Source organism: Tamandua tetradactyla, chromosome 8 (assembly GCF_023851605.1).
Source record: "Tamandua tetradactyla isolate mTamTet1 chromosome 8, mTamTet1.pri, whole genome shotgun sequence".
NCBI lineage: Eukaryota > Metazoa > Chordata > Mammalia > Pilosa > Myrmecophagidae > Tamandua > Tamandua tetradactyla.
Genome location: NC_135334.1, coordinates 21,514,153 through 21,540,802, shown reverse-complemented (window position 1 = coordinate 21,540,802; position 26,650 = coordinate 21,514,153). Strand labels below are relative to the sequence as shown.

General features: G+C 37.0%; 1 protein-coding gene, 1 non-coding gene and 2 pseudogenes across 3 annotated transcripts in view; 1 reads left to right on the top strand and 3 right to left on the bottom strand.

Moving 5' to 3' along the window:
• The first annotated feature begins 1,683 nt into the window (after positions 1-1,683).
• Positions 1,684-26,650, top strand: part of CBL (Cbl proto-oncogene) — a 179,965-nt gene continuing 154,998 nt past the window's right edge. For both annotated transcript variants that reach the window (XM_077112671.1, XM_077112670.1), the window contains exon 1: positions 1,684-2,010. In XM_077112671.1, coding sequence (XP_076968786.1) covers positions 1,819-2,010 — 192 coding nt within the window. In that variant the 5' untranslated portion in view covers positions 1,684-1,818. The remainder of the gene's footprint in view (positions 2,011-26,650) is intronic.
• Positions 15,489-16,227, bottom strand: LOC143643834 (dual specificity protein kinase TTK pseudogene; annotated as a pseudogene).
• On the bottom strand, positions 16,903-20,691 carry LOC143643833 (dual specificity protein kinase TTK pseudogene; annotated as a pseudogene).
• Positions 17,764-17,867, bottom strand: LOC143645334 (U6 spliceosomal RNA). The gene has a single exon (XR_013157057.1). It is a non-coding gene; the product is annotated as a U6 spliceosomal RNA (small nuclear RNA).

Genomic DNA, 26,650 nt, shown 5'->3' with positions numbered 1-26,650 from the left:
ATATACCTTATTTTTCACAAAAAAGAAAAAAACTCGATTGTGATGATAACAGAGTATTTATTTCTTCTAGCCTCCAATGTTCTGGAGAAGGAAAAATCTGAGAGGATGGTATGGTAGCCCATGACAAATTCTGGGATGTGTCCTGTAACTACTTGCTGAAAAATGCTTTGAAAAGTACTGTTTTTTTTCCCCTTTGCTTTGTATATATGTCATATTATACAATAAAAAAGTTAAAAAACAAAAAACAAACAAAAAGCCAGAGCTGAATACTATATGCCATGATAAGCTCATACACGGATTCAGGGTTAACTTCTTACCTATACTCCATTACATCTAGGATTTTACTATGAAGGAAAAAAAAATATCCTGTGCACATTCTAGGTAGGAACTGATAGAAGGAAATTTTACTGATAGGGAATTATGTTGACTCCTAGATAAAGGGGATTAAACTGCAAAAACAGGATGTCTGGCTGCAGGGTCCTTGAGTCCAGAGATATTTTTCCTCTCTCAAAGGAATACCTGATACACTTTAATTTCCTAATCAACCGCTTTCTGGATGAACCCAGAGGAGGATTTAGGCGGAACTGAGTACTTATTGACACATCAGGTTCCGCAAGCTCCCTAAATTCAGCTCAGCATGAGCAAACTAGGGTAGGGCACTTCCTTCTTTAGAAGGGATGTTCCTCTTTTCGAAGTTTTTCCAAGGGAGTTTTTGGATTAGAGAAGTGGAAATGACTGTGGACTGCATTTCTGTGGAGCGAAAGCTCCGGGAGCCAGCCCGCCGCGGTCCTGCGGCTTCTGTGGGCGGAGCCGCGCGAGAGCCCCGTAGACCCGCGATGCGCGGAACAGGGAAATCAGAAGCGGATATATTCAAATTCCAGAAAAGAAACCAGTATTTAGAAGCAAAACATGGGGAAGTGGTTTGTTTTCAAGAGGACAAAGGGCCTATTAGAAGAGATCACAGCCTGAGTGTCGCAGTCCTTTCTGGGGCCTAATAAGACTCGAGCAATCTGCAGCATTTTACGTTCCTGTCCTTGGGCCCTCCCGTCTTAACAGTTTAAAATACCGGGGGGGGGGGGGCGGGGAGAGACAAATAACTTCCCTTCTTTCCCCACCATTCTCACACCAAGTGAAGAAACAAATAATTTTAACCTCAATTTCCTCATTTGGTCAAGATGGGAGAAAGGCCTGATGTTAAGGATCTTACTATCGCTGTCAATCTAAACCTTCAAATGACCCACTCAAGAACCGCCAACCTACAGCCCACAAACAACATGGAAGTCTCGGCTTCTGCCTACTGCGCAGACTCCGCGTTAAGTCCCAGCCTCTTCTCTTCTCCACTTTCTCCACCTTCTCCAGCAGAGGGCGCAGGCATGGGCCGGGACGCTAGTGGAGGCTCCACCTGGCCCCTCCCCCGCTCGCTTCTAGGGTAGGGGCGGGTGAGACGCGCGCGGAAACTTCGCCGCGGTTTTCCGGGAGGAGTTGGTAGGCTGGTGGGTCGGGAGGGCGCGGCGCACTAGGGGTCGCTGCCGGGCCGCCTCCTTCCCCCAGCTGGTCTGTCAGTCTGCCTCAGGAGCGCGCCCGCGCTCCACCCGTCGTGCTCGCGCACTGAGGGGACGCGCCTCGCACGGACCCGCGCCTCCCGGCACCGCCTACTCCCCTCCCCTTGGCCGCTGCTCCCTCTGCCCAGATAGCCGGCGGCGTCGGCGGCGGCGGCGGCGGCCGGGAGAGGCCCCTCCTTCACGCCCTCCTTCTTTCGGTCTCTCGCAGCCGATCCGAGCCGGCGTCCCCGGCTGGGCCCCGAACCCTCTCCGGGCCATGGCCGGCAATGTGAAAAAGAGCTCTGGGGCCGGGGGCGGCGGCAGCTCCGGGGGCTCGGGCTCGGGCGGCCTGATCGGGCTCATGAAGGACGCCTTCCAGCCGCACCACCACCACCACCACCTCAGCCCACACCCGCCGGGGACCGTGGACAAGAAGATGGTGGAGAAGTGCTGGAAGCTCATGGACAAGGTGAAAGGCCGGGGGACCCGCCGGAACAGGGGTGGGCTTGGGCGGAGGGGACGGAGGGAGGGAAAGAAGGGATAGAGGAAGCTGGGGGAGGAGACGGGTCACGCGAGGCTGGGGAGGCGAGGAGCTGGGGTGACGGGGCCCAGAGTGTGGATGAAGGGTAGAGGGGCTGTGGTGGTGGGGAGGGGCCAGGAAGGTGGGGGTCGGCGGTGGGGGAAGAGCTGGGGGTGGGAGAACGTTGAAGTGTTGTGGTTGGGGTAGCGAGACAAAGATGGGGTGGGGGCTGGGGTGAAGGTTAACAGGGAAGCCACTGGGGCGGAAATATAATGGGGGTGCGGAGTTTGGGGCGCTTCAGGGTTTAGGGTTGTGGGTCATAGAATTGGCCCCGGAGATAGGAGGGAGGGGGAGGACGAGAGTCTGATTTAGCGGCTAGGGCTGTTAGCTGGATGAGGAGTGTAGATCTGGCTAGGGAATCACATTTAGGGGTCTGAGTGAGAGACCTGGCACAGGGCAACTCTGCAGACCAACTGTGCTCGGGGAGAGCGTATAGTTTCTTCTTATTCAAGATGTTATACTAAGATAAAGGAAATAGAGCTGTAAGGTGTTTAAATGGTGCAAGAAAGGAACTTTCCTCCACATTGAGCGCTGGTTCAAGTTTTTAATTATCCTTGAAAACATTGGATGTGATCCGTTTGCTGGTGTTGAGATACGCACTGATTAAACCACAAGTTCTGTTTGGAACCATTATCTAACGTAGGATGGACTGAGCATGCTAAGCAGCAGATTCTGACTTCTTTCTTAACTTCCCCCTTTTATACACTTCTTTTACCTGGGTTCTAAATTTATTATTAACGGGTCTGACCATTACAGGAGTTGACTTTAAAGTTTGTTTGATGAGGTTCTTTGTTTACCTTTTTTTTTTTTTAAGCAAGTGTGAAAAATAATCCTTTTGTATTAGCCACTTTAAGTCTGGCAATTGAAAAAATTTTTACTTCCTTAAAGTTGTGTCTATTTAATGAAATACAGTATTTCCTCACAAGTATTTAAAAGTGTTTAGACAGTCATATCATTTGTTAGAATTCAATACAATGTTTCCTTGATATTTTTCACGTTTATTAATCAATAATTTATTTTGCAAAATCATATTGTGATGAAAAGGGATTAGAAGGATATTATATCCTTATTGTAAGAGCATATTATAAGAGAATGGTGTCATTTCCTCTAGGGTAAAATTGGTTGTTTTTTTCTCTGGGCCTAGGTTCCTCTTCCGTAAAGTTCCTCACGGGTTGTTTTGGACTGGAAACAGCTAATGAAAATAATTATGAAGTGTTTGGCAAAGAAAAATGTGCTATATAAATGCTTAGTAAATCCTGTGTATGGATGAACACTTACTTTGCATACCAGTGTGTTTAGAACCACTTTTTCAGGGCTGATTTTGTCATGTTAAATAGTTGGTATTATAATTAATGACACAGGTAGTAGTATGATGATTATATTGATGTAGTATTGTATTGGAAGCTTTTTAAAAAAATATTAAATGTATTCAAAATCTGAAATTTATAGGATGCGTTTTCGAGCTTTACAATTAGGGATTTAAAAAGTTTTCCTGGAATAGAAGAAATATTTGCAGCTCTAATTGGAGAGTTAACAAATGTATTTCAAAATTGTATTAATTAGTGACCTCTCCTTAAAATAATAAACTTTTTACCAAACTCTTTTTTGTCTCTGTAAATATAGGATGTGATATAGATAATCCTGTTCTACAAGGTAGCGCAGATAAGATCCTCCATTAAGTTTTACCCTTCCATTACTTTAAAGTATGTGTGTTGAGTTTTGGTTTCTTCTGTATAATGTTTTATCATTTGGGAAAAATAAAGAGGACTCAAGACATTGGGTCAAAATGCTTTTCAGGGTTTGATAGTTGCAAGGAAAGTAGGTTTCTAGCTTTTCCATTCTATTGTGAGGAAAGATGTATTTTAATCTTGTATATTCCTTGTTTTATATGATGCTTTTAGTACTTCTGTGCCCCATATCACATATTACTAGTTATGTTGGAAATGAAAACTTAGTTCTTCTTTCTGATGTTTTAGTCTGATAGGGTCATAGTGCTTTCCAGATTTTCGGAATACTTCTGTAGTGTTGTTAGAATGCCTCATCTCTGTTACCCTTGGTGTTTTGCGCATACGGTGTTCTCTTTCTTCTTTTTTTTTTCATGGGCAGGCACTGGGAATTAAATCAGGGTCTCTGGCCTGGCAGGTGAGAGAATTCTGCCACTGAGCCACCGTTGCACTGCCCTATTCTTATTTTTGAAAGTCTTAAATGTGTCACAAATCTTCTTGAACTTCATGGGATATGGTTTTAGTGGTAAAGAACTTAACTGTCAGGTCCACAGATGTCCCACACATTTATTGTGTTTATTTAGCCCCATACCTGTTTTATCCTTGTTTTTGAAGCTAGAGGAATAATATTCCAACCTGTTACTGATTGATTGATGATTGATTTAGCATTAGGAACTTTGTCTCACCCCCTCTCCCTTTATTGAATATATGCAAATGTAGAAGTAGTCACAAATCATGGGTTCAGATCAACAGAGGCTCAATTTACTAATCCATTGTGGAACTTAAACTCATTATTGGACAATTGCTTGTGCTAGAAGGCTTGTTATTAAACAAAAGTTAGACAAAATCAGCCTCTAATTTTTTTTTTCCTCCCAGCATATTGTAGTAAATATTTGCATATTTTCTTCTACTTGAAGAAAGTGACTAGTAAGGAAAGAAACAGGGAAGGGAAGGAGTAGGGAGTAGAGAGGGAAATCATAAAAATTGCCTAAATGTAAATTTAGGATTATCAAGGTATTTAGTTTAATGAGGTACTTTACATTTCAATTTGGTTAGGTTTTGTGAAGTAGAGCAGGAGTCGGTAAACTTTTTCTGTAAAGAGACAGATAAAGTAAATGTTTTTGTTTTTTCCAGTCATATAGTCTCATATTCTTTTCTTTCTTTCTTTTTTATAACTTATTTAAAATGTAAAAACCATTCTTAGTTTGTAGATGTACAAAATCAGTCTGGAGGCCAGTTTGTCCATACCTGAAGTACAGCATGATGCTGGCAGTATTTTTGGTCTGTATCATGTTTTCATTTTAAATCAGTTGACATCATTAGAACATTAAGGTGTTGATGTTTTTTCTTAAATGGGGTATAATTTATTGAACAAATTCTTCTCTTAAAGCTTGAGTTTAAAAAATATCTTCAAGGAGAAGACTCTTCCTTCCTTTGACCTATTTCTGCATGTCCTATCCCAACCCCCCCATCCCCCCCCCCCCAAAAAAAGTACCTAGGGTAGTTTCCTATATTTTGGGAAATAAAATGAACTTAGAATTCATGAACTGACATATTTTATTGGACTCATCCCTCTCTCCCTTTCAACCCCCTTTTCCCTTTCTTCCCTCCTCTCCCCTCCTTCCTTTGCATCCTCACCCCAAGCATAGTGCAGGGGCTAAGAAGATGAAGTTCTTAAACTCCAGAAGATTACATTGTAGTAATTAGTGACAATGGGAGAGGTATGTACAAAGTGCTATGGGATCCCTTAAGTGTAAGCATATTTTAAACGTGTACGTATTTCTTCTGAGCTTATCTTATCTTAACATCAAAAGATTGTAAACTCCATGAGGGCAGCAACTCCAACCTACTTATCTCCTTCAGTGTTCCAGTCATGGGGTCTTACATTATAGTAAGTTCTTGGTAAATATTTGTTAAATTGCTTAGTGTACCTTAAAGGAATAACTGACAGGAAAAGGTATAGATGGTTGGAATAAATTTTAATTACATTAATCTTATTTATTTTTGTAGTATCCTTTGTTAGTATCATCTCTCTTTTATAGATGAAGTAAAGTAGTTTAGTTAATAGTGGAGCCTGACTTGGAATCCAGGATTACCCAGCTCCTAAAGATTACTTATTTTCTCTCTACTCTACCTTTTCTGGTCTATAACAGAGTGTCAGTGAATAACAAAAACCATTTATTCAGAAAGTCACCGATGCACTACCCAACAGCATTCCTCCAATTCATATACTTAAGAAAAGTAGACTTGGTGTTTAACTAAGATGGGTTTAACCACTGTCATTCATTGAAATATCTATCTACTTTTACATTAAAGGTTTGTATCTCTTCAGATTATGTGTGCTACTACTTTGCATAGTGATGATACTGATTTCCTATTATACTTAGTTATGTTATCTGTGGTAATATTTATCACTTTGTATTACAGTTTATTTATGTCTCTCTCCCGCTAGAGTGCCCCAGGACCAAGACTTTGTCTTAATTTCACTTCCTGTGCCTAACATAGCACTTGATGAAAGGAAGTGCAAACATTTAACAAAGTGAAAATGGATTAAAACGTAAACCCTTGATTCTAGTCATTTGGAGGCATTGGGTAGGGAATTGAATTCTTTTTTTTAGTACTGAATTAAAAGAACATTAACTAAAAATGTTTTTACCTTTTTCAGTGATAAAGTCATTCTAAAACATGATTGTGATATTTTATGTTTATTAAGAACGTCCCCAAAGAATGTAATTCCTCATAATTCCTTATTGTGAAAAATGAGCTCAATTGAGGATTTCATGTGATTAGTGATAAAAATTTTGAAAGGTATGTGGATAAAAGTAGAGAAGACAGTCTGCTTTGTTCATTTTGTGGGTTTGGTTGACGTTTTGGGAAAGGGACTTGTGGTAGAAAACCTCCTTTACTGATATATAATTCACATATCATACAATTTACTTATTTAAAGTTTACAACTTCTTAGTTTTCAGTGTATTCACAGATCAACCATCACAACAGTAAATTGTTTTTAAATGCAATTTTATTGAAATATATATACACATACCATATAATCATCCAAAGTGTACAATCAGTGGTTCACAGAAACATCATATAGCAGTGCATTCATCATCACAATTGATTTCTGAACATTTTCACTACTCCAAACAAGTAAAATAAGAATAAAAATAAAAAAGATGCCCCAAACATTCTGTCTCCCTCTATTATTTATTTATTTTTTAATTTTCTTTACATAATGCTAGATAAAAGGAGTCACAAGGTTTTCACCATCATAGGGTTACACCTTAAAAGCTATATAGTTAGTTATACAGTCATCTTCAAGAATCAAGTGTATTATTAGATAATAGTTCAACAGTTTCAGGTATTTCCCTTTACTTATTTCAGTACACCAAAAATTGAAAAGAGATATCAACATACTGCATAAGAATAATCTCCAGAATGACCTCTCAACTCTATTTAAACTCTCTGTCACTAAAACTTTATTTTGTCTCATTTCTTTCTTCCTTCTTTTGGTCAAGAAGGCTTTTTCAATCCCATGATTTTGGGTTCCGGCTCATTCCTGGGAGTCATGTACTATGTGATGGGGAGGGTAATGAGTTCACCTGCAGAGATGGCTTAGAGAGAGAGGCCACATCTGAGCTACAAAAGAGATTCTCCGGTGGTGTCCTTAGGCGTAATCATAAGTAGGCTTAGTTTCTCCTTTGCAGGAGTAAGTTTCATAAGGGCAAACCCTAAGACTGAGGGCTGGCCCATCAAATTGGCAGTCCCCAGTGCTTGTAAGACTATCAGGTCTTCCCCAGGTGGGAAAGTTTAATTTCCACCTCTTCCACTAGGGAGTCCCTCAAGGGGACATTGCAAATACTTTTTTATCTTCTGCCCACATTGTTCTGCGATGGGTATCACACAAACCATACAAACCAACAAGGCCTCACTCCTTATTCAAAGTTCCATGTAATTAACGGTGTTTGAATATGCTGACCACACAAATTAAATTAAATAGTATGCTACCGAAAATAAAAATTTTACACCAAATAAACATCTCTCTTTGGTCTCACACAGAAGCTGAAATTTATAGACCAAATCATTCTCTACCCTTAAGGCTGATTTACCTTAGTTCTACCCAGATCAGCTTCATTCATATCTCTAATTGAAGTCTGATCACTTTTTCAGTGTTTTCCACAGTTGTTGTATTGGGTAATGCTGATTTCTTAGCTGCCGAATTGTATTGGGTAGTGCTGATTTCTTAGCTGCCGAATCCTAGCTCTGAGTCTCAGGTGTCACACAAATACTCGAAGTTCCAGGAAATGACCAGATTATACACAAAAAGCTCAGCATCTCAGAATTTAGAAATAACAGTTAAAATTCCAGAATATATGTGACTGCTGGAAGAGCTTATAGTCTAGGGCCCTTTACAAAATAGGCCATAACCTGATATGTTTGGTGATTCTGGAGGTGGTTCTGAAGGATGAATGAACTTCAACAGTTGGATAAATGGGTGGGGGTGGAGAATGTTTCATCAGAAAGTTTGTCAGTGTCCAAGAGCATGATAACCCATGCTTTTGACTTCAATCCTCTGAATCTGTATATTATAGTTAGTCCATATGAATGAGACATGATAATGTTTGTCTTTTTGTTTCTAACATTTCATTCAACATACTGTCCTCAAAGTTCATTCACCTAGTTGCATGCCTCACAACTTCACTTCTTGCAGCTGCTCAGTAGTCCATTGTATGAATACACCATAGTTCCCCCTTCCCCTCTTCAGTGGATGTAGCTTTGGCCACCTCCATTCAGTGCAAATTGTGAACACTGCCTCCATAAATACCAGTGTGCAAATGTCTGTTCATGTCCCCCACTCTAAGTTCCTTCAAGTATATACCTAACTTGCACAATCATATGACAAGCCTCCTTAGGAGACACTGCACTGCCCTCCAGAGGGACTGCACCATTCTACTTCCCTATGAACAGTGAATGGGTACATCTTTGCACGTTTTCTCCAGCACTTGGATCTCTGTTCTTTTTTTTTTTTTTTGTAAGCTGTATGGCGGGGGCCGGGTTGCATTTTGTTTTTTTCCATGTGAGGATCCCGTTATTGCAGCACCATTTGTTGAATTTTTGTTTGTTTGTTTTTTCTTTCTATTTGCTTGTTTGTTTGTTGGGAAGTACATGGGCTGGGAATCAAACCTGGGTCTCCTGCATGGCAGGTGAGAATTCTACCACTGAACTCCCTTGCACCCCCCTCTCTGTTCTTTTTTTTGGCTGGGCAGGCTCAGGGAATTGAACCTGGGTCGCTGGCATGGCAGGTGAGAATTCTGCCACTGAGCTACCGTTGCACCACCCTCTGTTCATTTTTAAGCAGTTTTTTTCACATCATACAATTCAACCTAAGTAAAAAAAAAAAGGTGGTTCTTGGTATAATCACATAGCCATGCCTTCAGCACCACAGTCTGTATGAGGACATTTCCACCCCACCTCCGCAAGGAATCCAATACCCTTCCAGATATCCTCCCCCCCCATTGATATTTAGCTTAGCATATTGCCTTTGTTACATTCAATGGAAGCATAGAACAATGTTAGTGTTAACTATAACCCCTGGTTTGCATTGATTATATTCCTCCCCATACTGTCCCATTGCAATCCTATTGTAAAGTTGGAACCTTGCAATGTTAACATTCGTTTTCCCTCATGCAGAAACATTCTTATATTTATACATTTAATCACCATTATTTGCTACTCTAGTCATAATTAAGTTATACCATCGCAGTCTTTATCCTCTCTCTTTCCTTCTGGTGTCATACATGCCCCCAGACCTCCTCCCTCAACCATACTTACACTCACCTTCCTTCAGTATACTTACAATACTGTGTTACCATCAGATAGTATTGTGCTATCCATTTCTAGATCTTTACAATCAATCCTGTTGAATATTCTATGAGAGTCAGTTTTAAAACATTTTTATCACCTCATAAAGAAGTCCCATACCCTATAGCCATCCCCTCCCCCCTCCACCTGTCTCCTTCTCACCTGCCCTAAGCAGGTACTCTACTTTCTGTCTCTAGATTTCCCTGCTCTGGGCATTTCATATATATGGTTTTTGTTACTGGTTTCTTTCATTTAGCTTAATGTTTTCAATGTTCATCCATGTTGTAGCTTGTATTAGTACTTCATTCCATTTCCTGGCTGAATAATATTCTATTGTATAGATAAAACCACATTTGTAATAACATTTACACTGTGAAAAATCATTTCCCTAATGACTAATTTAGTGCACTTAAAGAAAAATGGACAAAGCATTAGTCTGAAAACAGCCTAAACTTGATCACATTTCCCAATGAAAATATTAATTCTGATCTATATTAGGTTTGATAGAAGGGGGGAATTATAACAAGCAAGTCATTGTGAAATTAATGTTTTCATGATTGGCACATTTTGTGCTAGAGGGAAATAGTTGGGAGTAGTCCACCAGGACCACAGGAAGCCAGCCTTGGCACTGTTCCCACGGTGTTCCTTCCCTCAGCATCTTTCAAAAAGAGAAGGGCACTGGTGGTATACAACATTGGGGATATGTGATACCACAGCCCCAGAAGCTCTCATAGCCTTCCCAGGAGAAATCAGCGGGGACTCAGGGTCTCCTTTTCTGTAATTTGGGGTGGGTGGTGAGTCTTGATCAGTATACTCTGCTGCTTGGACACATTCTCACACCGTCTCTGGCTCTGGGATCTGCCATGGAAAAAGTCGTAAGATGAAACAAGCAGGTGTAATTGATCAGGATTTAAGGGGTGATTTTGATTACTGAATCATATATAGATATTCTTTTCTGCTTTCTGAAATATTGTAGTAGACAGAAATACCTGAAATCTCTAAATTGTAATCCAGCTGCCTTGATCTCTAAGAATGATTATACAACCTTTATCTTCTAACCCTGTGATTGTAAAAACCTTGTGATTCACCTTCATTTGTACCGTTACCCAGTTTTTCAATTTTAGAGTCTTGTAATCACTAAGACAGCCCCTAATGTTTATTAATGAAGGGTCTTGGGTCAACCCAGAACTAACTCAACCCAAGTCCAAAGTTACCTAGATGGCCCAGAGTGTATCTAACCAAAGTGGGCCCACCTAATGTATGCATTAACTATACCTCGTTCTGCCATTTTCTTACATATGTTCTGTGACTAAGTATGTAATCAGTCTGCTCATGTTCAATAATCAGATCACCTCTAATTACATCATCTGGTGCCACTCTGCTTATTGTCCTAAAGCCTGCCCATCTTTTTCTTTAATAAAACTATCAGAATTTCAGTAGTTTGGAGAGGCAGATTTTGGCTGATAGGCCATCTGTTCTCCTACTGTGTGCCCAGTAATAAACTCTTTCTCTTCTTGAAACCCTGGTGCCTCAGGACTTGATTATTGAGTGCATTGGCAAAAAATCCATGTACCACAAGAATTGTGCAGTAACACAAAATCCCAAGCCTCCTCCTCTGTCTTAGACCTATTTTGAATACAGGTGTAGCACTCTGCCTCTGAAAAACAAAACCCAGTCTATCAATCATAAAATACACAGAACAAAATGTAAAAGTTCCCTTTTATTGTCATAGCCCCGAATGATTAACCTTCCTAAAGATAGCCACTGACTATAACTGGAGGTCTGTCCCTCCAGCTCTTACCACTTTTCTGGAAGTAGCTCTGAGAAAGTTGAGTATATAACATTGCCCTTGAAAGATTTATTGATTTGAATAAGTTGTTGACTTTTTAGTATTTTCTCACTAGGACTGAAAACTAAATGTTGATTCCTTGTACTGTAGAGCAGTTTACAGATTCACATCTGTTGATACATTAAAAATCTCAAAAAAGTGTGGTTTATGAGAATGAAACTGAGATTGAGATATTAAGTAACCTTCCAAGCCACCCAGCTAATATTATTTGTTGTTTTATATGAATCTTAAACTGATGTTCAAACTCTGTAATTTCTTATAAACTAGTGCTTCTCAAATTTCTATGTTAATTCAGATCATCTGAGGCCCTTATTAAAATGTAGTCTGATTGAGTAGGTCTTGGGTTTTGCATTTATTTATGTCTAATATTTTAATTATTATGTGCTTAAATTATGAAAGTAATACATACTTATAAAATTATACATTTTTATGCAAGTTTTTTTTAAACAAATGGTTCTGAAGTTTTTTTTCTTCTTTTCTTTTATAAAATTTGCCACCTTAAGGGATTTTACATATTAATCCACATGTAGGGCTCCCTGAATTTTTGTTTAAAGGACTTTAAAACTTTATGACTTTTAAAATAATCGATTATATATATATATATACAAAATATATAATAGGTCAGTTATTTATGATTTTTACTATTAGTAACAATTCTGCAGTGACTCCACATGTAGCTTCTAAATATTTTCAAAGAGTATTACTTTATTTAGCTTAGGCACATTAAAGAGAACATAAAGTTGCTAATGAAATTTTTCTTAAATACTAACAACACTAATCCCCCTAAATTTAGTGTATATATGAGATTATTTAAAGACTATCAAACTGGTAGAATACTGATGACACACTCAGATTTGACACCTCATATATCTTTTGTAATTTATGCAATGCTAGGAAGTAGCTGATCCAATCTGGATAAGACAGGAAAGATAATACTGTGTGGATCCAGGTAAGAATTCTCGGTTGTATGACTTCAAAGAAAACATTTGCATTCCCATACTGAGATTTACAGATTGAGTTATTTTTTCTGCATGCACAGGTACATGCAGAAGTGACAGTAAATCTTTTGAATGCTTTTTTTACATACGAGATTTTTAACACTTTACATGACAAGCATTAAAAAACGATTATATACAGTAAATTTCAAGACCATTTTAATAAGAAAAGCATTTTCAAAGGATACATGGGATAAATTCACATGTGAGAAAAATTTCTGTCTTCTAGAAATTTGTTCCATGTCTTCTTCATGATGATGTTTATGAAACGCCAGCTTTAGCTTGGACAGAAGGTTATCTACTACATTCCATTAATTTAAAACCAATAACCCTGAAAACCAATAACAAAGATTAAGAATTTGGGAAAGGAGTATTATGTGATATTGCCTTTAAACTGTGGGATTCTGAGTCATGTTTATAATTACCCATTACCAAGCAAGACATAGAATGAAAGCATGCCTATCATGAAACCCAGCAGAATACTCTAAATAACAAAAATAATATATCAAAGAGCTACGTGCAATCCTTTTTGGACTATATCATAAAGAAATAGGAAATTTGCTTCAAACTCAAATCCTTTGGGAAATTCCACCCCCCTCCATCCAAAGTTCATTGCTAAAGTCTACTACTATTTATTCCCTCACTCCTATTTTTACTAATTGAGAATTTTGCTGCTACCAACAGTACATTTGCTTGAAGAAAATGATTTTACAACTTTGAAATTTTACTGTCATCATATGCTACAAAGCTTTATTTTTGTAGTTCTTCAGAAAATATTTTAGTTTTCCACTCACTATCCCAATGTGTGAAATGACATCTAATAGATTTACAGGAAAGCATAAAATAGAGAAAACCAATTCTACAATGTAATATATACAGTACCATTAATGGTTGTTATTTTTACAGTTTTTCTTTGGTGATGATCTACTAAGTTTTCCTGTGGATAACATTTCAGGGTAAAGTAGTCTTCAAGAGCACATGTCCAAAGAGAATCAAGAGTACAACAGTCCAATATATTTTATTGGTGTTATTTAGTTTATTTTTTATTTATTCCTTTAACTTTAATATCGGCAATTGCTAAATTGCAGTGTCTTTTTTCTTCCCTTTTGCTTTCCATTATTCCTTTTTCTCTTTACTCACTCCAGGTTTTTTCTCTCCATTTCTCTTCTCTTCCTTATTTTTTTTTTAAAACTTTTTGATTGTATAGTATAATATATATATATATATATATACAAAGCAAAGGAATGAAAACGCGATAGTTTTCAAAGCACTCTTCAATAAGTAGTTACAGGACAGATCCCAGAGTTTGTCATGGGCTATTTATTCCCATTTTTCCTTCTAGCTGCTACACAGGACAGGAGGCTAGAAGGCTTAAATATATTTTTTTATATTCATAATCGACTTTTTTCCCTTCGTTTTTGTGAAAAATAACATCTATACAAAAAAGCAATACATTTCAAAGCACAGCACCACAATTAGTTGTAGAACAGATTCCAGAGTTTGACATGGGTTAGAATTCCACAATTTTAGGGTTTTACTTCTAGCTGTTCTAAAATATTGGAGACTAAAAGATTTATCAATTTACTGATTCAGCATTCATATTTATTTGTTAAATCCTATCTTCACTATATAACTCCACTGTCACCTTTGTTCTTTCTATCCCTCTCTTTAGGCGTGTTTGGGTTATGGCCATTCTAAATTCTTATTTTGGAAGGGTCTGTCACTAATATGGGGTAGGAAGATGGAACTATCTGATGTTCTGGAGAGCTGGGCCCTCTAGGTTTCAGGACTTATCTGGACCAGGGACCCATCTGGAGGTTGTAGGTTTTGGGAAAAATTACACTAGTGTATAGAACCCTTGTGGAATCTTGTATATTGCCCTAGGTGATCTTTAGGATTGGCTAGAATGGTCCTGGGTCGGTTTGGGCAAGTTATGATAGGTAGCAAGGTCTAACTGAAGCTTGTATAAGAGCAACCTCCAGAGTAGCGTCTTGATTCTATTTCAACTCTCTCAGCCACTGATACTCTATTAGTTACACTTCTTTTCCCTCTTTTGTACAGGGTGGAATTGTTGATCCCATGGTGCCAGGGCCAGATTCATCCCTGGGAGTCGTCTCTCACATTGCCAGGGAGACTTTCACCCCTGGATATCATGTCCTACGCAAAGGGGAGGGCAGTGATTTCACTTGAAGAGTTGGATTTAGAGAGAGTGAAGCCACATCTGAGCAACAAAAGAGGTCTTCCAGAAGTAACTCTTAGGCATACCTATAAGTAGTCTCGGCTTCTCTGCTACCCACATAAGCTTCACAAGATTAAGCCTCAGGATGGAGGGCATGGCCTATTGATTTGGGTGTCACTAGAGTTTGACGCAGTATCAGGGGATTCCCTAATGATAAGGTTTAATAGTTCCATATTCTTTCTCCCATCCCTCAAGGGACTTTGCCAATACTTTTTGATTATCTGCTTAATATACTTTAGAATGTATTCAGATATTACAATAATCCATACAGGATTAAAGGACCTCTTTCTTATTCTGGACTCCCTGTGTTTAAATTGTTCAAATGAGCTATACAGATAGATTGAGTTAGATTATGTACTACAGAAAGACCAAATAAACCTTTCTTCTTTGGTCTCAAAGAGTATGTCTGGTTCTAAAATATAGACACCAAAAATAAAAACAAAAACAACAATAAAAATATATATATATACATATATATATATATAGACACTGTCTTCCTTACCCCTGTGTTCTGAATTACTTTAATCCCAACCTGATTGGCTTCATTCTTATGTCTAAATATCAGGTTTTATATGTGTATATATATATATATATATATATATATATATATATATATATATATAAAACAGCCTCTTGAAGTGCAGAAATAATAATCACCACTCTGAACTTAATGTGTTTTATAGGTGTTATTTTGTAATCTGTTAGTAGTTGCAAATCATTTTTTCCCTTCTATTTTTTTCAAAAGGCTTGGGTGATGAAGAGGCGTCATGGTTTTCACCACTACTATACTGCTCATTTAAAGTTCTAACAGCTTTCAAAATGGAGTTAGGAGAATTTAGACCACAGGTTGGCCCAGAACATAAGTCATTTCTTCAGTAGTTCCCTTTCCCATCTGGTTCCCTGGATGAGTTAGAATTTGAACATGTGGATGTGCCAGTAGCTCAGGAGTGGATATCCTCTATAGGATCCCTTATTAAACAGCACTTTAGCGCATCTTGAAGTAATCTTTCTCTGGAATATCAGGAAATTCAATTTCATGATTAGGATCAATTATAGCATGAAATTTAAAGATCTGATTAATTATATGCTGAATGGTGTTTTCCCATAAATCATATAGTACAGAATGCATCCTAAGGCCCAAACATCACTTTTGGGGCTGATCTGTCATTTAGATTTCCCATTCTTTCTTGAGGAAGACATGTCTTTGATTTTTTCTGGTGGCATATAATTAACTGTGCCTACATGAAAATCTTTAATAATACTTGTTGTATCTGGTTGCCTTTGTTTTGCAATCCCCAAATCAATTAGCTTTAGCATTCCTTCAACTTTCAGAAAGTTAGCAGGTTTTAGATCACTGTGAACAATGCCATGTTGATGAGTTGTGTGAACTGCTTCAAACATATTTGAAGGTACCTCTTGTGTTCCCAAGTCTTTTTTTTTTTTTTTAACATGGGCAGGCACCGGGAATCGAACCCGGGTCCTCTGGCATGGCAGGCAAGCAGTCTTGCCTGCTGAGCCACCGTGGCCCACCCTGTTCCCAAGTCTTGACGGATTTTTTCTTTCTAAGCCAACTAGTAATATCAATATTTCCACACATATTACCATGTGGATATACTGGTCTGTAATTTCATAATCATAAAGTCAGATGATCTTATTGCTGTGTTGTATTTTTTTCAAATAAGCTATTTCACTTAACTATCAATAGTTTGATTATCAGCTTCTTCTAAGTTCACGTATTTTATAGCATGTATCCATTTCTTTTCTTCATCACCTGAAATACCTTATTTGAGCCTCCACTTTCTATCTGCTTCAATATTGAATAAATTCTTCTTTTAAACGATATGCATTCATTTGTTGAAAAGGATGCTAAAATGTGTACATTTTAAAGTGGAGTGGCTGGTATTTTCTGCTGTTGCTGATGGAAATAGGCAGGTTGACTATAAGGTGTTGATAACTGACAAGCAGGAGAAAAGTCATTTTTTGCAACTGGAATTCTAGAACAGCTCATGTAATCATTTGAGGTATTGCTTTGTTGTCTTACAAATAGATTTTGGATGAGTCCATTTAGATGCTGATATTGGTGGTGACTACTTTGAAACTGAAAAGGCCAGTAGCTCAAAAGTGTTTCTGCTCTGTATCACCCTTTCGAGTTACCTCTGAAATCTGTCACTGGTTTGAAGATGCAACAGGATTTGTTATATACATTCTGACTTTCTCTCAGATTGCCATCGTTTCTGGTCACTTTCTAGAACCTTTGGCTCTTCATGCCCTTTAATTTCTTCTGATTTAGTTGGAAGACTTGAATCAGTTTTATTCTTCAGGGTCACTGAATTGGTAAAAACTCATGACTTCTCATCTGACAGCAGAGGTACCTTAGAATGAATATTTTGCATAGCCTTTAGATTTCTCAATTCACAGGAATAATTTCCACTTGATTTAGATCCAGGCACACTGAAATCTCAGCATTCTGATCCAGAGGTCTGTCTTTTTGTAAAATTGGGTACACCAGAACCGTCTGTCTTCCACATGATAATCTGGGCTAATTAGAAAGTTAACTGGAACTCTTCCAAATGGATATGACAATTTAAATTTGTTTGTTTGTTTTTAAGGTATTCAGAAGACCTATTTCTGCATCTTGAGGTGGGGGTGGGGTGGGGGGGTGTTCTCTCCATACAGAAACCTGGCTTTATTAGGCAGTCCTCTGGAATCACAACTAATATTTCTATTCTGTAAGTGTCCAAGTGAACTGGAGAATGATTCTTGGGCAGGAAATATTGTAGATGCTGATAAACTCTTCTTTTTTTCCTCTGAAAGTTTCTGCTTTTTCTGGAGGTTTAAATTTTGTATGGCAATTCCCAGCATTTCGAGTGGTACTTACTGCTCCACATTCTACAGCTTTATGAAGGAGCTGTTTACCTTTTTTGCAATTACCTTGAGACAAATTTGCAAAAGATACATGCACAAAGTAAATTTCTTAAAAATATGAAGGGCTTCACGAATTTGCGTGTCATCCTTGCACAGGGACCATGCTAATCTTTGTATCGTTCCAATTTTAGTATATGTGCTGCCGAAGCAAGCACTCTAAACATTTCTTTAGAATAAACTCCTAGAAATGAAATTATAGGCTGAAGAAATCATACATAAAAGTTTCTTAAAAATATATCACCACATTACTCTCCAGAAAAGCTTACTTCAACCAAAAATCCTTTTGTAGTTTGTTAATTTAAATATGGCAGCTGATTGTTAGTGAGCTTAGGTAAAAAATAATGTTGGCAATTCCCACAGTCAAATTTTTATTAAACATAAACTATATGCCAGGTTACACTTTTATTGAACATAAACTGTAGGCCAGGGGCTGGGGTATAAAAGATGACGGGGCATATAGAGGGGTCTGGGAGTCTTTTGTGGAAATCATTAGGCAAACCATTACTTTGGGAGGGACTTTTAGACCAAGCAGATGCCTCTGCAGTAGGCCACAGTTGTATCTTAATTAAGGTATGATGTCCCAGAGTGATACGAATATCATTTCATCTCTAGGATATGTTTAATATTTAGTTTAATGTTGCACAGGTAAGTCCAGGTAGATCATTATTTTTCTCCTTTTAGAAATAGAATTCATATATAGTAATGCATTGTCAGGCTGTCAAAACATTTCAGTTATTTAATTTTATACATTAAAACTTTGTTCTTGTACTAGCATTTGTTGAATAAGAGAGTTGAAACTTATCACCTATATTATGATTTTCATGTATCATTTTTCCATAAGCTTGGCAAAAAGGTACAGTTAAGACCCCCTCCATCCCCCGTTGCCTTGACTTACAGAATGTAAAGTCATACACCTCAGTAGTTGTTCTGGAGCTTGCTATGTTTTTATTTAAGTGTGACATTGAAAATATTGTTGGATGTATTTTTTTCTGAAATTAATGTGATAGAGGAAAGTAATGAGTTTCTTAATTAGTTATAATTGGCACAGTGTTTTTAATAAATGCTATTGGGTAAGTATTTGAAAAGTATAAATGTAGTAATTATGGTTCAAGTCCTTGAATGAAGTTCTAATAAATCAGTAATGTAGAATAGCAATTAAATGAAGAGGCCTATTTTTCTTGGGACCATTATTTGGGTGATGATATTTCTTTTTAAAAACATGTAGGTTTCAGGGCAGTGCAATGATGGCTCAGTGGCAGATTTCTTGCCTTCCATGCCAGAGACCTGGTTTCGATTCCCAGTGCCTGCCCATGCAAAAAAAAAAAAAAAGATATAGGTTTCAGATTTGTGTTTGGAAAACAGTTGTGAGCTGTTTTAGTTTAAAAGCTTCACTGTATATTTACACTTGTAAAACTGTTAAACCTCTTCAAGTTTCAGAAATAATGGAGTTTCCAAAACTTGATTAGATATTAATCAATTTGATGCCTGCATTTTATAGAGTTAGAAATTGAGGTTCAGAGAGGTAAATAGCTTGCTTAAAGTTGCCCAGCCAGTTAGTGTCAGTTATTGTTAGTTAATGTCAGGGCTCTGGGCTCCTTTTTTTCTTCTTTCATACTGCCTCTTCTCTTGAGCAATATTGATTCTTTTAAAACTAATTCAAGTTTACATGCTATTTTATGTGTATCACTTATTTTACTCGTTTAAACAGATGAAAATGTTTGAAATGAAACCATGAGCAAGTTGAGATCTGCAGAGATAAAAATACTTCGTCATTCATAGCCCTATATGTTTATAGTTTTCTGCCTAATTATAAATGTGAATACCTTAGTGTTAGAAAAGATTCTGTATTCGGAACAGAATTAGGCTCAAACATTATTCTCCATAGCTTCTTTTCTCTTTTTAAAAATTATGTAAATTTGAAGCATAGTTTTAGCCTTCTTTACTGTAATCATACACTTTCCAAACTTTTTCTATTGCATATGTTGGCAGAAGCAAAGGGAGGAGCTAGGCCAGTGAGAAAGTATTATGAATGGAGTGTATGGCAGCTGTGTGAGAATACTCTTGGTTTCCGGAGCTAATCATGTTTCTTTTTGACACTGTTCTGAGTGATGCTGTAAATGTACAGGCAGAAGTAAACAAAAGGCAGCCATTTTTGCTACTGTAAGTCTTGGAAAGCAAATTAAAATTGGCTAAATGGAGGACAGACTAAGCAGGAAAATATTTATCTTTTAATTTTTCTTTTGGTGAATGTGTTTTAAGCTGAGAGTGCACATTTTTGCTTTAGAGGGTAACTGAGACGGCCAGTTTAAAATTCACTTTTGTAAACTATTGACTTGCACTATTCACACAGATCTTTTTGGAACATTATTCTAGGTGTTGTAAATAGGGAATTTTTTTTTTGTCTTTTTGAAAGATATTAATATTAAAAGAGTAGACCTCTAAATTTTCTTTAGGGCCAATGTCAGTGTTCCATAGTTAAAAGAGTTATTAGTGGCATGCTGATTTCCTGGTCGTATGATGATGATTCATCTTGAAAAAGTTTACATTTTAAGGAGGACAAATAACATTTGTGGAAGGCGCAAGGTACTAATTTGAAAATGTGAATTAAGTGTTTTGGAAATTTTAAAAACACATTGTTGTGATGTTCTGAAACCTATGTTATGAGAATGATTTATATATTTTTTTTCAATTCATTCTTTTTAACAGCATTTATTTATTATCTGATATAGGTTGGGCATTGTATGTCAGATCAGAGCAGTTTTAGCTTTTTTTTTTTTTAAGGGGAATATTCCTTTTTTCCAGAGATATTAGGCAAGTACTACATTTTAGTCTCAGCTCTATGATGTTAATACATTTACCTTTCTGTAGGGATTAGTGTGGTTGGTCCTGGATATGAATGTAAATATTTACATTGGGTGCTCTACTTGGTTTGGGCTTTTGAAGAAGTGGCTGTTGTAGCTTTGGCAGATTATTGGTCATCCTACTCTTATGTTGTTTGCTACCTTTTCTCTTGCTCACTTCTTCCTGTCGTTTTGTTTATTTCTTGGTTTCCAATTAGATCATGCAGGATTGGGGAGGTAACTTTTGTGGCCTGGTAGGAATGGTATCAGCTATAATCCATTAAAGAGTGGTATGAGGTTTACCATTTTATCTTTAATAGATACTTCCTGTGTGCCATGCTGATAAACCTGTTCACGTTATATGGAAGTGGGGAGGGGAACTAATACTTATTCAGTGCCTATTTTGTTGGAAAGTAAGGCCAATTTCATAAATACAAGCAAGCCTTTCATAAACTTAATGTGGTTCGTATTAACTATTTTACAGAGATTAAGGGATTTACCCATTGTAAATGGTTGAACAAGGACCTTTTAATATGACTATTTGATATAATCAGAATGTGTTAAAACATTATTTGGTCCTTTTTAAAAATCTTATTTAAAAATTTAAGAGTTTATATTTTAGACTTTGTCATAATGTCTCCTTAATTTCCTGCCTGCCCCACAAATCTCTCTTTTTTTTAAAAATTTTTTTTTATTAATTAAAAAAATTAACTAACAAAACATTTAGAAATCATTCCATTCTACATATACAATCAGTAATTCTTTACACAAATCTCTCTTAATCCCATTCTTCACCTTCCTCTCTACCCATTAGTCTCAATGATCTTTCTATTTCTCAAACAAATCGAAACCTGTTCCTGTTTTATAGCTCTTGGATTGTTTCCTTCTGTTTGGGATGATCTTCTACTGATTTCTGCATGGCTGGCTCCTTCCTGTAATTTTAAATCTTAGCCTAAATATCACCTCAGAGAAGCTTTTCTTATCCAATATTCTAAAGCAACTACCCAGCATTTTCTTATTATATTACCCTGTTGTAATTCTGCATAAAACCTGGTATTTTTCTTGTGAGTTTCTTTTTTTGTTGTGTTTATTGCCTGATTGCTCTCAGATTCAGGGAAGTTGTCTTTTCCCTTTTCTCCCTTTTCTTGTCTGACATATATTTGTGGAATAAATGCATTGGAAAAAATAATAAAACATCAAGTACAACTTCCTTTAATGTATTATTTCTATCCCTACACATTTGCCTCTGTTTGAACCTGCCTTTACTCTCTTTCTTCCTGTTTTAGAGGAAGAAGGTATCCCGTCTCTTTGACTGGTGTTTAAATGTTCTACCAGTGTTTTAAATCCCATTTCGTACTGTCTCACCACTCAACCAGAAACCTGAATTTGTCATTTATCTTTTTTTCCTCAGGTTATTTCTAAATATAAAATTTGTTCAATTTTCTCTGAAAATAAAAGTACAAAAAACAAACCCAGACCCTTCAGTCATACTGCCTCTTGTAGCTTATGCTGGATCTTGATGTCTTAGTCTTGATGTCAGTCTCAACTCCCTTCCTGCTTGGGCTAACCTAGGAAGCTACCATTTTAATATTTTTACTATAAAGTTTATTCTGATTTATAAACAACTGACTTACAAAAGAGTTTTATTAATATGAATTCTTAACTCTGATGCATTTAGAATATACTTGTCTTCTGAAATGGAATTTTTTCTTGGCTGTGTTGTTCTCTTTTGGCTTGAAACACTTGATAGGATGAGCAGCGTTCCTAAAACACTGTTCAAATATTCATATTTTTGTTGAGTTATTTTGTCTTTATTTGTTAGACTTATAGTGCTTTTTTTTTAAGAGTTCAAGGTAATGGTATACAGAGAATGAAATATCTAGTTTTTAGCCTTTCATATTGCTTTATCATTTGAAGACTTGATGATTAGTCATTAAATGGGAATTTTGTAGTTGTTTAGGTAGACCTTTATGATCCCAGTTCTGGATGATCTGTCCTAAGGATATAATCTAATATTTAGAAAAATAAAATGCTCAAAAATGTTCATTTCAGTGGTACTTGTAATAGTAAAGATTTGAAAACAACAAATGTTTAATAAACAAAGTAGGGAGGATGATTTAGATACCCCATGGCATATCCATGAAATGCAGTCATTTAGATGTCTCAAAAAGGTTTATGAATTTTTGATGACCCAGGAAAATGGCTGTTTTAAAATGTGAAATAAAAGTAGGATGTTAATATATAGAGCACTGTACACAGTGAAAAGAGAATACATATTCTTTTTGAGTTTTGTATGTTCTAGTTTGCCAGCTGCTGGAATGCAATATACCAGAAATGGAATGGTTTTTATAAGGGGAATTAGTTAAGTTGCAAGTTTACAGTATAAAGTCTGTGAAAATGCCCCAATTAAAGTAAGTCTATAAAAATGTCCAAATTAAGACACCAACGAGAGGTTTCCTTCACTCAAGAAAGGCTGATGAAGTTCAGGGTTTCCCTCTCAATGGAAGGACACATGACAAACATGGCGACATCTGCTAGCTTTCTCTCCAGGCTTCTTGTTTCTGAAGCTCCCCCAGGGATGTTTCCCCTCTCTGTCTCCAAAATTTTCTTGCATGGGCTCTCATGGGTCTCATGTCTCTCTCATGCTTTCTCTAAAATGTTTTCTTTTTTTAAAGAATTCCAGTAAACTGGAAGAAATTAATATCCACAATTGGGTAAGTCATATGGATCATTTTTCAGGGTAGACCTGAAATCCTTTCAGGTCTGAAAGGATTATATACCCTAGAAAAGTCAAGTTTTAATCCTCATCCATCTTGCGGAGGCAGCTGTTTCTTTTATTCCAATTCAGCACTGTAGGCTGGAAACTTGATTAGATTATCTCCATGGAGATGTGGCACACCCAGTTGTGGATATTAACCTTTGATAAGAGAGATTTTACTCCACCCATTATAGGTGGGTCTTGATTAGTTTACTGGAGTCCTTTAAAAGAGCAAACATTTTGGAAAAAGCTGCAGAGCCGCAAGATTCACAAGAGCCCAGAGCCCAGAGCCCATGCTACCAGAGACCTTTGGAGATTGAAGAAGGAAAAAGCCCCTACGGGAGCTTCAGATTTTGCAGTGTGCCCTTCCAACTGAGAGATAAACCCCAAACTTCATTGGCCTTTCTTGAATGAGGGTAACCTCTTGTTGGTACCTTAATTTGGACATTTTCATGGCCTTGGAATTGTAAACTTGCAACTTAATAAATTCCCCCCTTTTAAAAGCCATTCCATTTCTGGTATATCGCATTCTGGTAGCTTGCAAACTAGAACAGACCATAGGTTGGGCCACAAGACAGGTTTCAATAAATTCTGTGTTGAAGTCAGTGTGTATTCTCCAGCCCCAAAGGAAATAAAGTCAGGAATTAATAACAGAGGGAAAAATGAAAAATTCACAAATATGTGGAAATTAAACAATATACTATTAAACAACCAATGGATTGAAGAGGAAATCAGGAGTGAAATTAGGAAATATCTTGAGACACATGAAACTGAAAATAAAACATACCAAAACTTATGGGACACAGTGAAGGCAGAGATGAGAGTGAAATTTATAGTTCTAAATGCTTATATTAAAAAAAGAAGAAAGATTTCAAATTAAAGAACTAACCGTAAAGCTAGAAGAACTAGAAAAAGGAGAGCAAGCTAAAATCAAAGTGAGCAGAAGGAAGGAAATAACAAAGGCTAGAGTGGAGACAAATGAAATATAAAACAAACCAAAACAATAGAGAGAGTAAACAAAACCAAAAGTTGATTGTTTGAAAAGATCAATAAAATTGATAAACCTTTATCCGGACTAACAAAGAAAAAAAAGTATACAAATAATGAGTCATAAATGAAAAGGGGGATATCACTATTGACTTTGCTGAAATAAAAAGGACTTTAAGAGGATATTATAAACAACTGTGTGCCAAAAAATTAGATAAACTGGATGAAATGGACAAATTCTTAAACACACAAACTACATTAACTCAAGAGGAAATAGGTGATCTCAAGAAACCAATCACTAGTAAAGAGCTTGAATAAGTAATCAAAAACCTCCCAACTAAGAAAAGCCCAGGACCCAATGGCTTCACAGGGGTATTCTCCCTAACATTCCAAGAAGGATTAATATGAACTTTGAAATTGTTCCAAAAAATTGAAGAGGAAGGAACTCTTCCTAATTCATTCTACAAAAGCTACCATCACCCTCATACCAATGCCAGAGAAGGATAACACAAGAAAAGAAAACTACCGACCAATATCTCCTATAAACATAGATGTAAAAATCCTCAACAAAATACTAGCAAACCAAATCCCAACAGCTAAAGAATTATACACCACAATAAAGTGAAATTTATCCCTGGTATGTAAGGTTGGTCAACATAAGAAAATCAGTCAATGTAATACACCACATTAACAGAATGGAGAGAGCCATATGATCCATCTCAGTTGATACAGAAAAGGCATTTGACAAAATATGGCACCTTTTCTTGTTAAAAGCATTTAGAATACCAGGAATAGAAGGAAACTTCCTAAGATGATAAAGAGCATGTATGAAAAGCCCACAGTTGACTTCTTACTTGATGAAAGACTGAAAGCTTTCCCTTTCCTCTTAGATCAGGAACAAGACAAGGATGCCCACTGCTACCACTGTTCAACATTGTACTGGAAGTTCTTGCCAGAGCTGTTACGCAAGAAAAAGAAATAAAGCCATCCAAATTGGAAAGAAAGTTATAAAACTTTCCTTATTTGCAGATGATATGATTTCTATATACAGAAAATACTGGAGAATCAACAACAAAGCACCTAGATCTAATAAATGGTTTCAGCATATTGGTAGGATACAAAATCAACACCCCAGATCGGTAGTGTTTCTAAACATAAGCAACGAATAGTGAGAAGAAGAAATCAAGGAAAGAAAGCCATTTACAGTAGCATAAAGAATCACTTGGTTGTAATAAATCTAACCAAGAATGTAAAGGATGTATACCCAGAAAACTACAAAACATTGCTTAAAGAAATAAAATAAACCGTAAATAAATGAAAGGACCTTCTGTGTTCATTGATTGGAAGACTATATAACATGAGGATGCCAGTCCTACCTAAAGCAATTTATAGATTCAGTGAAATCCCAATTGAAACTCCAACTTTCTTTGCAGAAATGGAAAGCCAATCATGAGATTTATATGGAAGGGTAAGAGGTGCCAAATAACTAATACCATCTTGAAAAAGAAAGATGAAGTCGGAGGGCTCAAAATTCCCTACCTGAAAACTTACTGCAAAGCCACAGTGATCAAAATAGCACGTGTGCCAGTTAGAATCTGTTGTATACCCCAGAAAAGCCAAATTATTTAATCCTCATTTGGTATTGCTTGGTGGGAGCTTTTTGATTGTTTCCATAGAAATGGGTCTCCACCTATTTAAGGTGGGGTTGCTTACTGGAGTCATTTAAGAGAGAAGAATTTTGGAAAGAGCTTTAACGCCCATAGAGCCAGAGACCTTTGGAGATGAAGGAAAATGCCCCCTTGGGAGCTTCATGAAACAAGAAGCTGGAAGAGCAAGCTAGCAAGCAGACTTTGCTCTAGGTGTCCTTCCAGCTGAGAGAGAAACCCTGAACTTCGTTGGCTTTCTTTTTGTTTGTTTTTTTTTTTGCTTGGGCAGGCACCGGGAATCGAACCTGGGTCTCTGGCATGGCAGGTGAGAACTCTGCCACTGCACCATCATCGCCCGCCCTTCATAGGCCTTTTTTATTATTATTATTATTATTATTATTATTAAATTTTTAATTTTTTAAAAAATTAACAACAAACACAAACATTCTGAACTTATGATCATTCCGTTCTACATATATAATCAGTAATTTACAATATCATCACATAGTTGCATATTCATCATCAGGATCATTTCTTAGAACATTTGCATCAATTCAGAAAAAAAAAAAAGACAACAGAAAAAAATTCATACATACCATACCTCTTACCCCTCCCTTTCATTTATCACTAGCATTTCAGTCTAAATTTTTAAAATTAATTTTTAAAATTAAAAAAAATATATAACAACAAACACATTCTTAACTTAT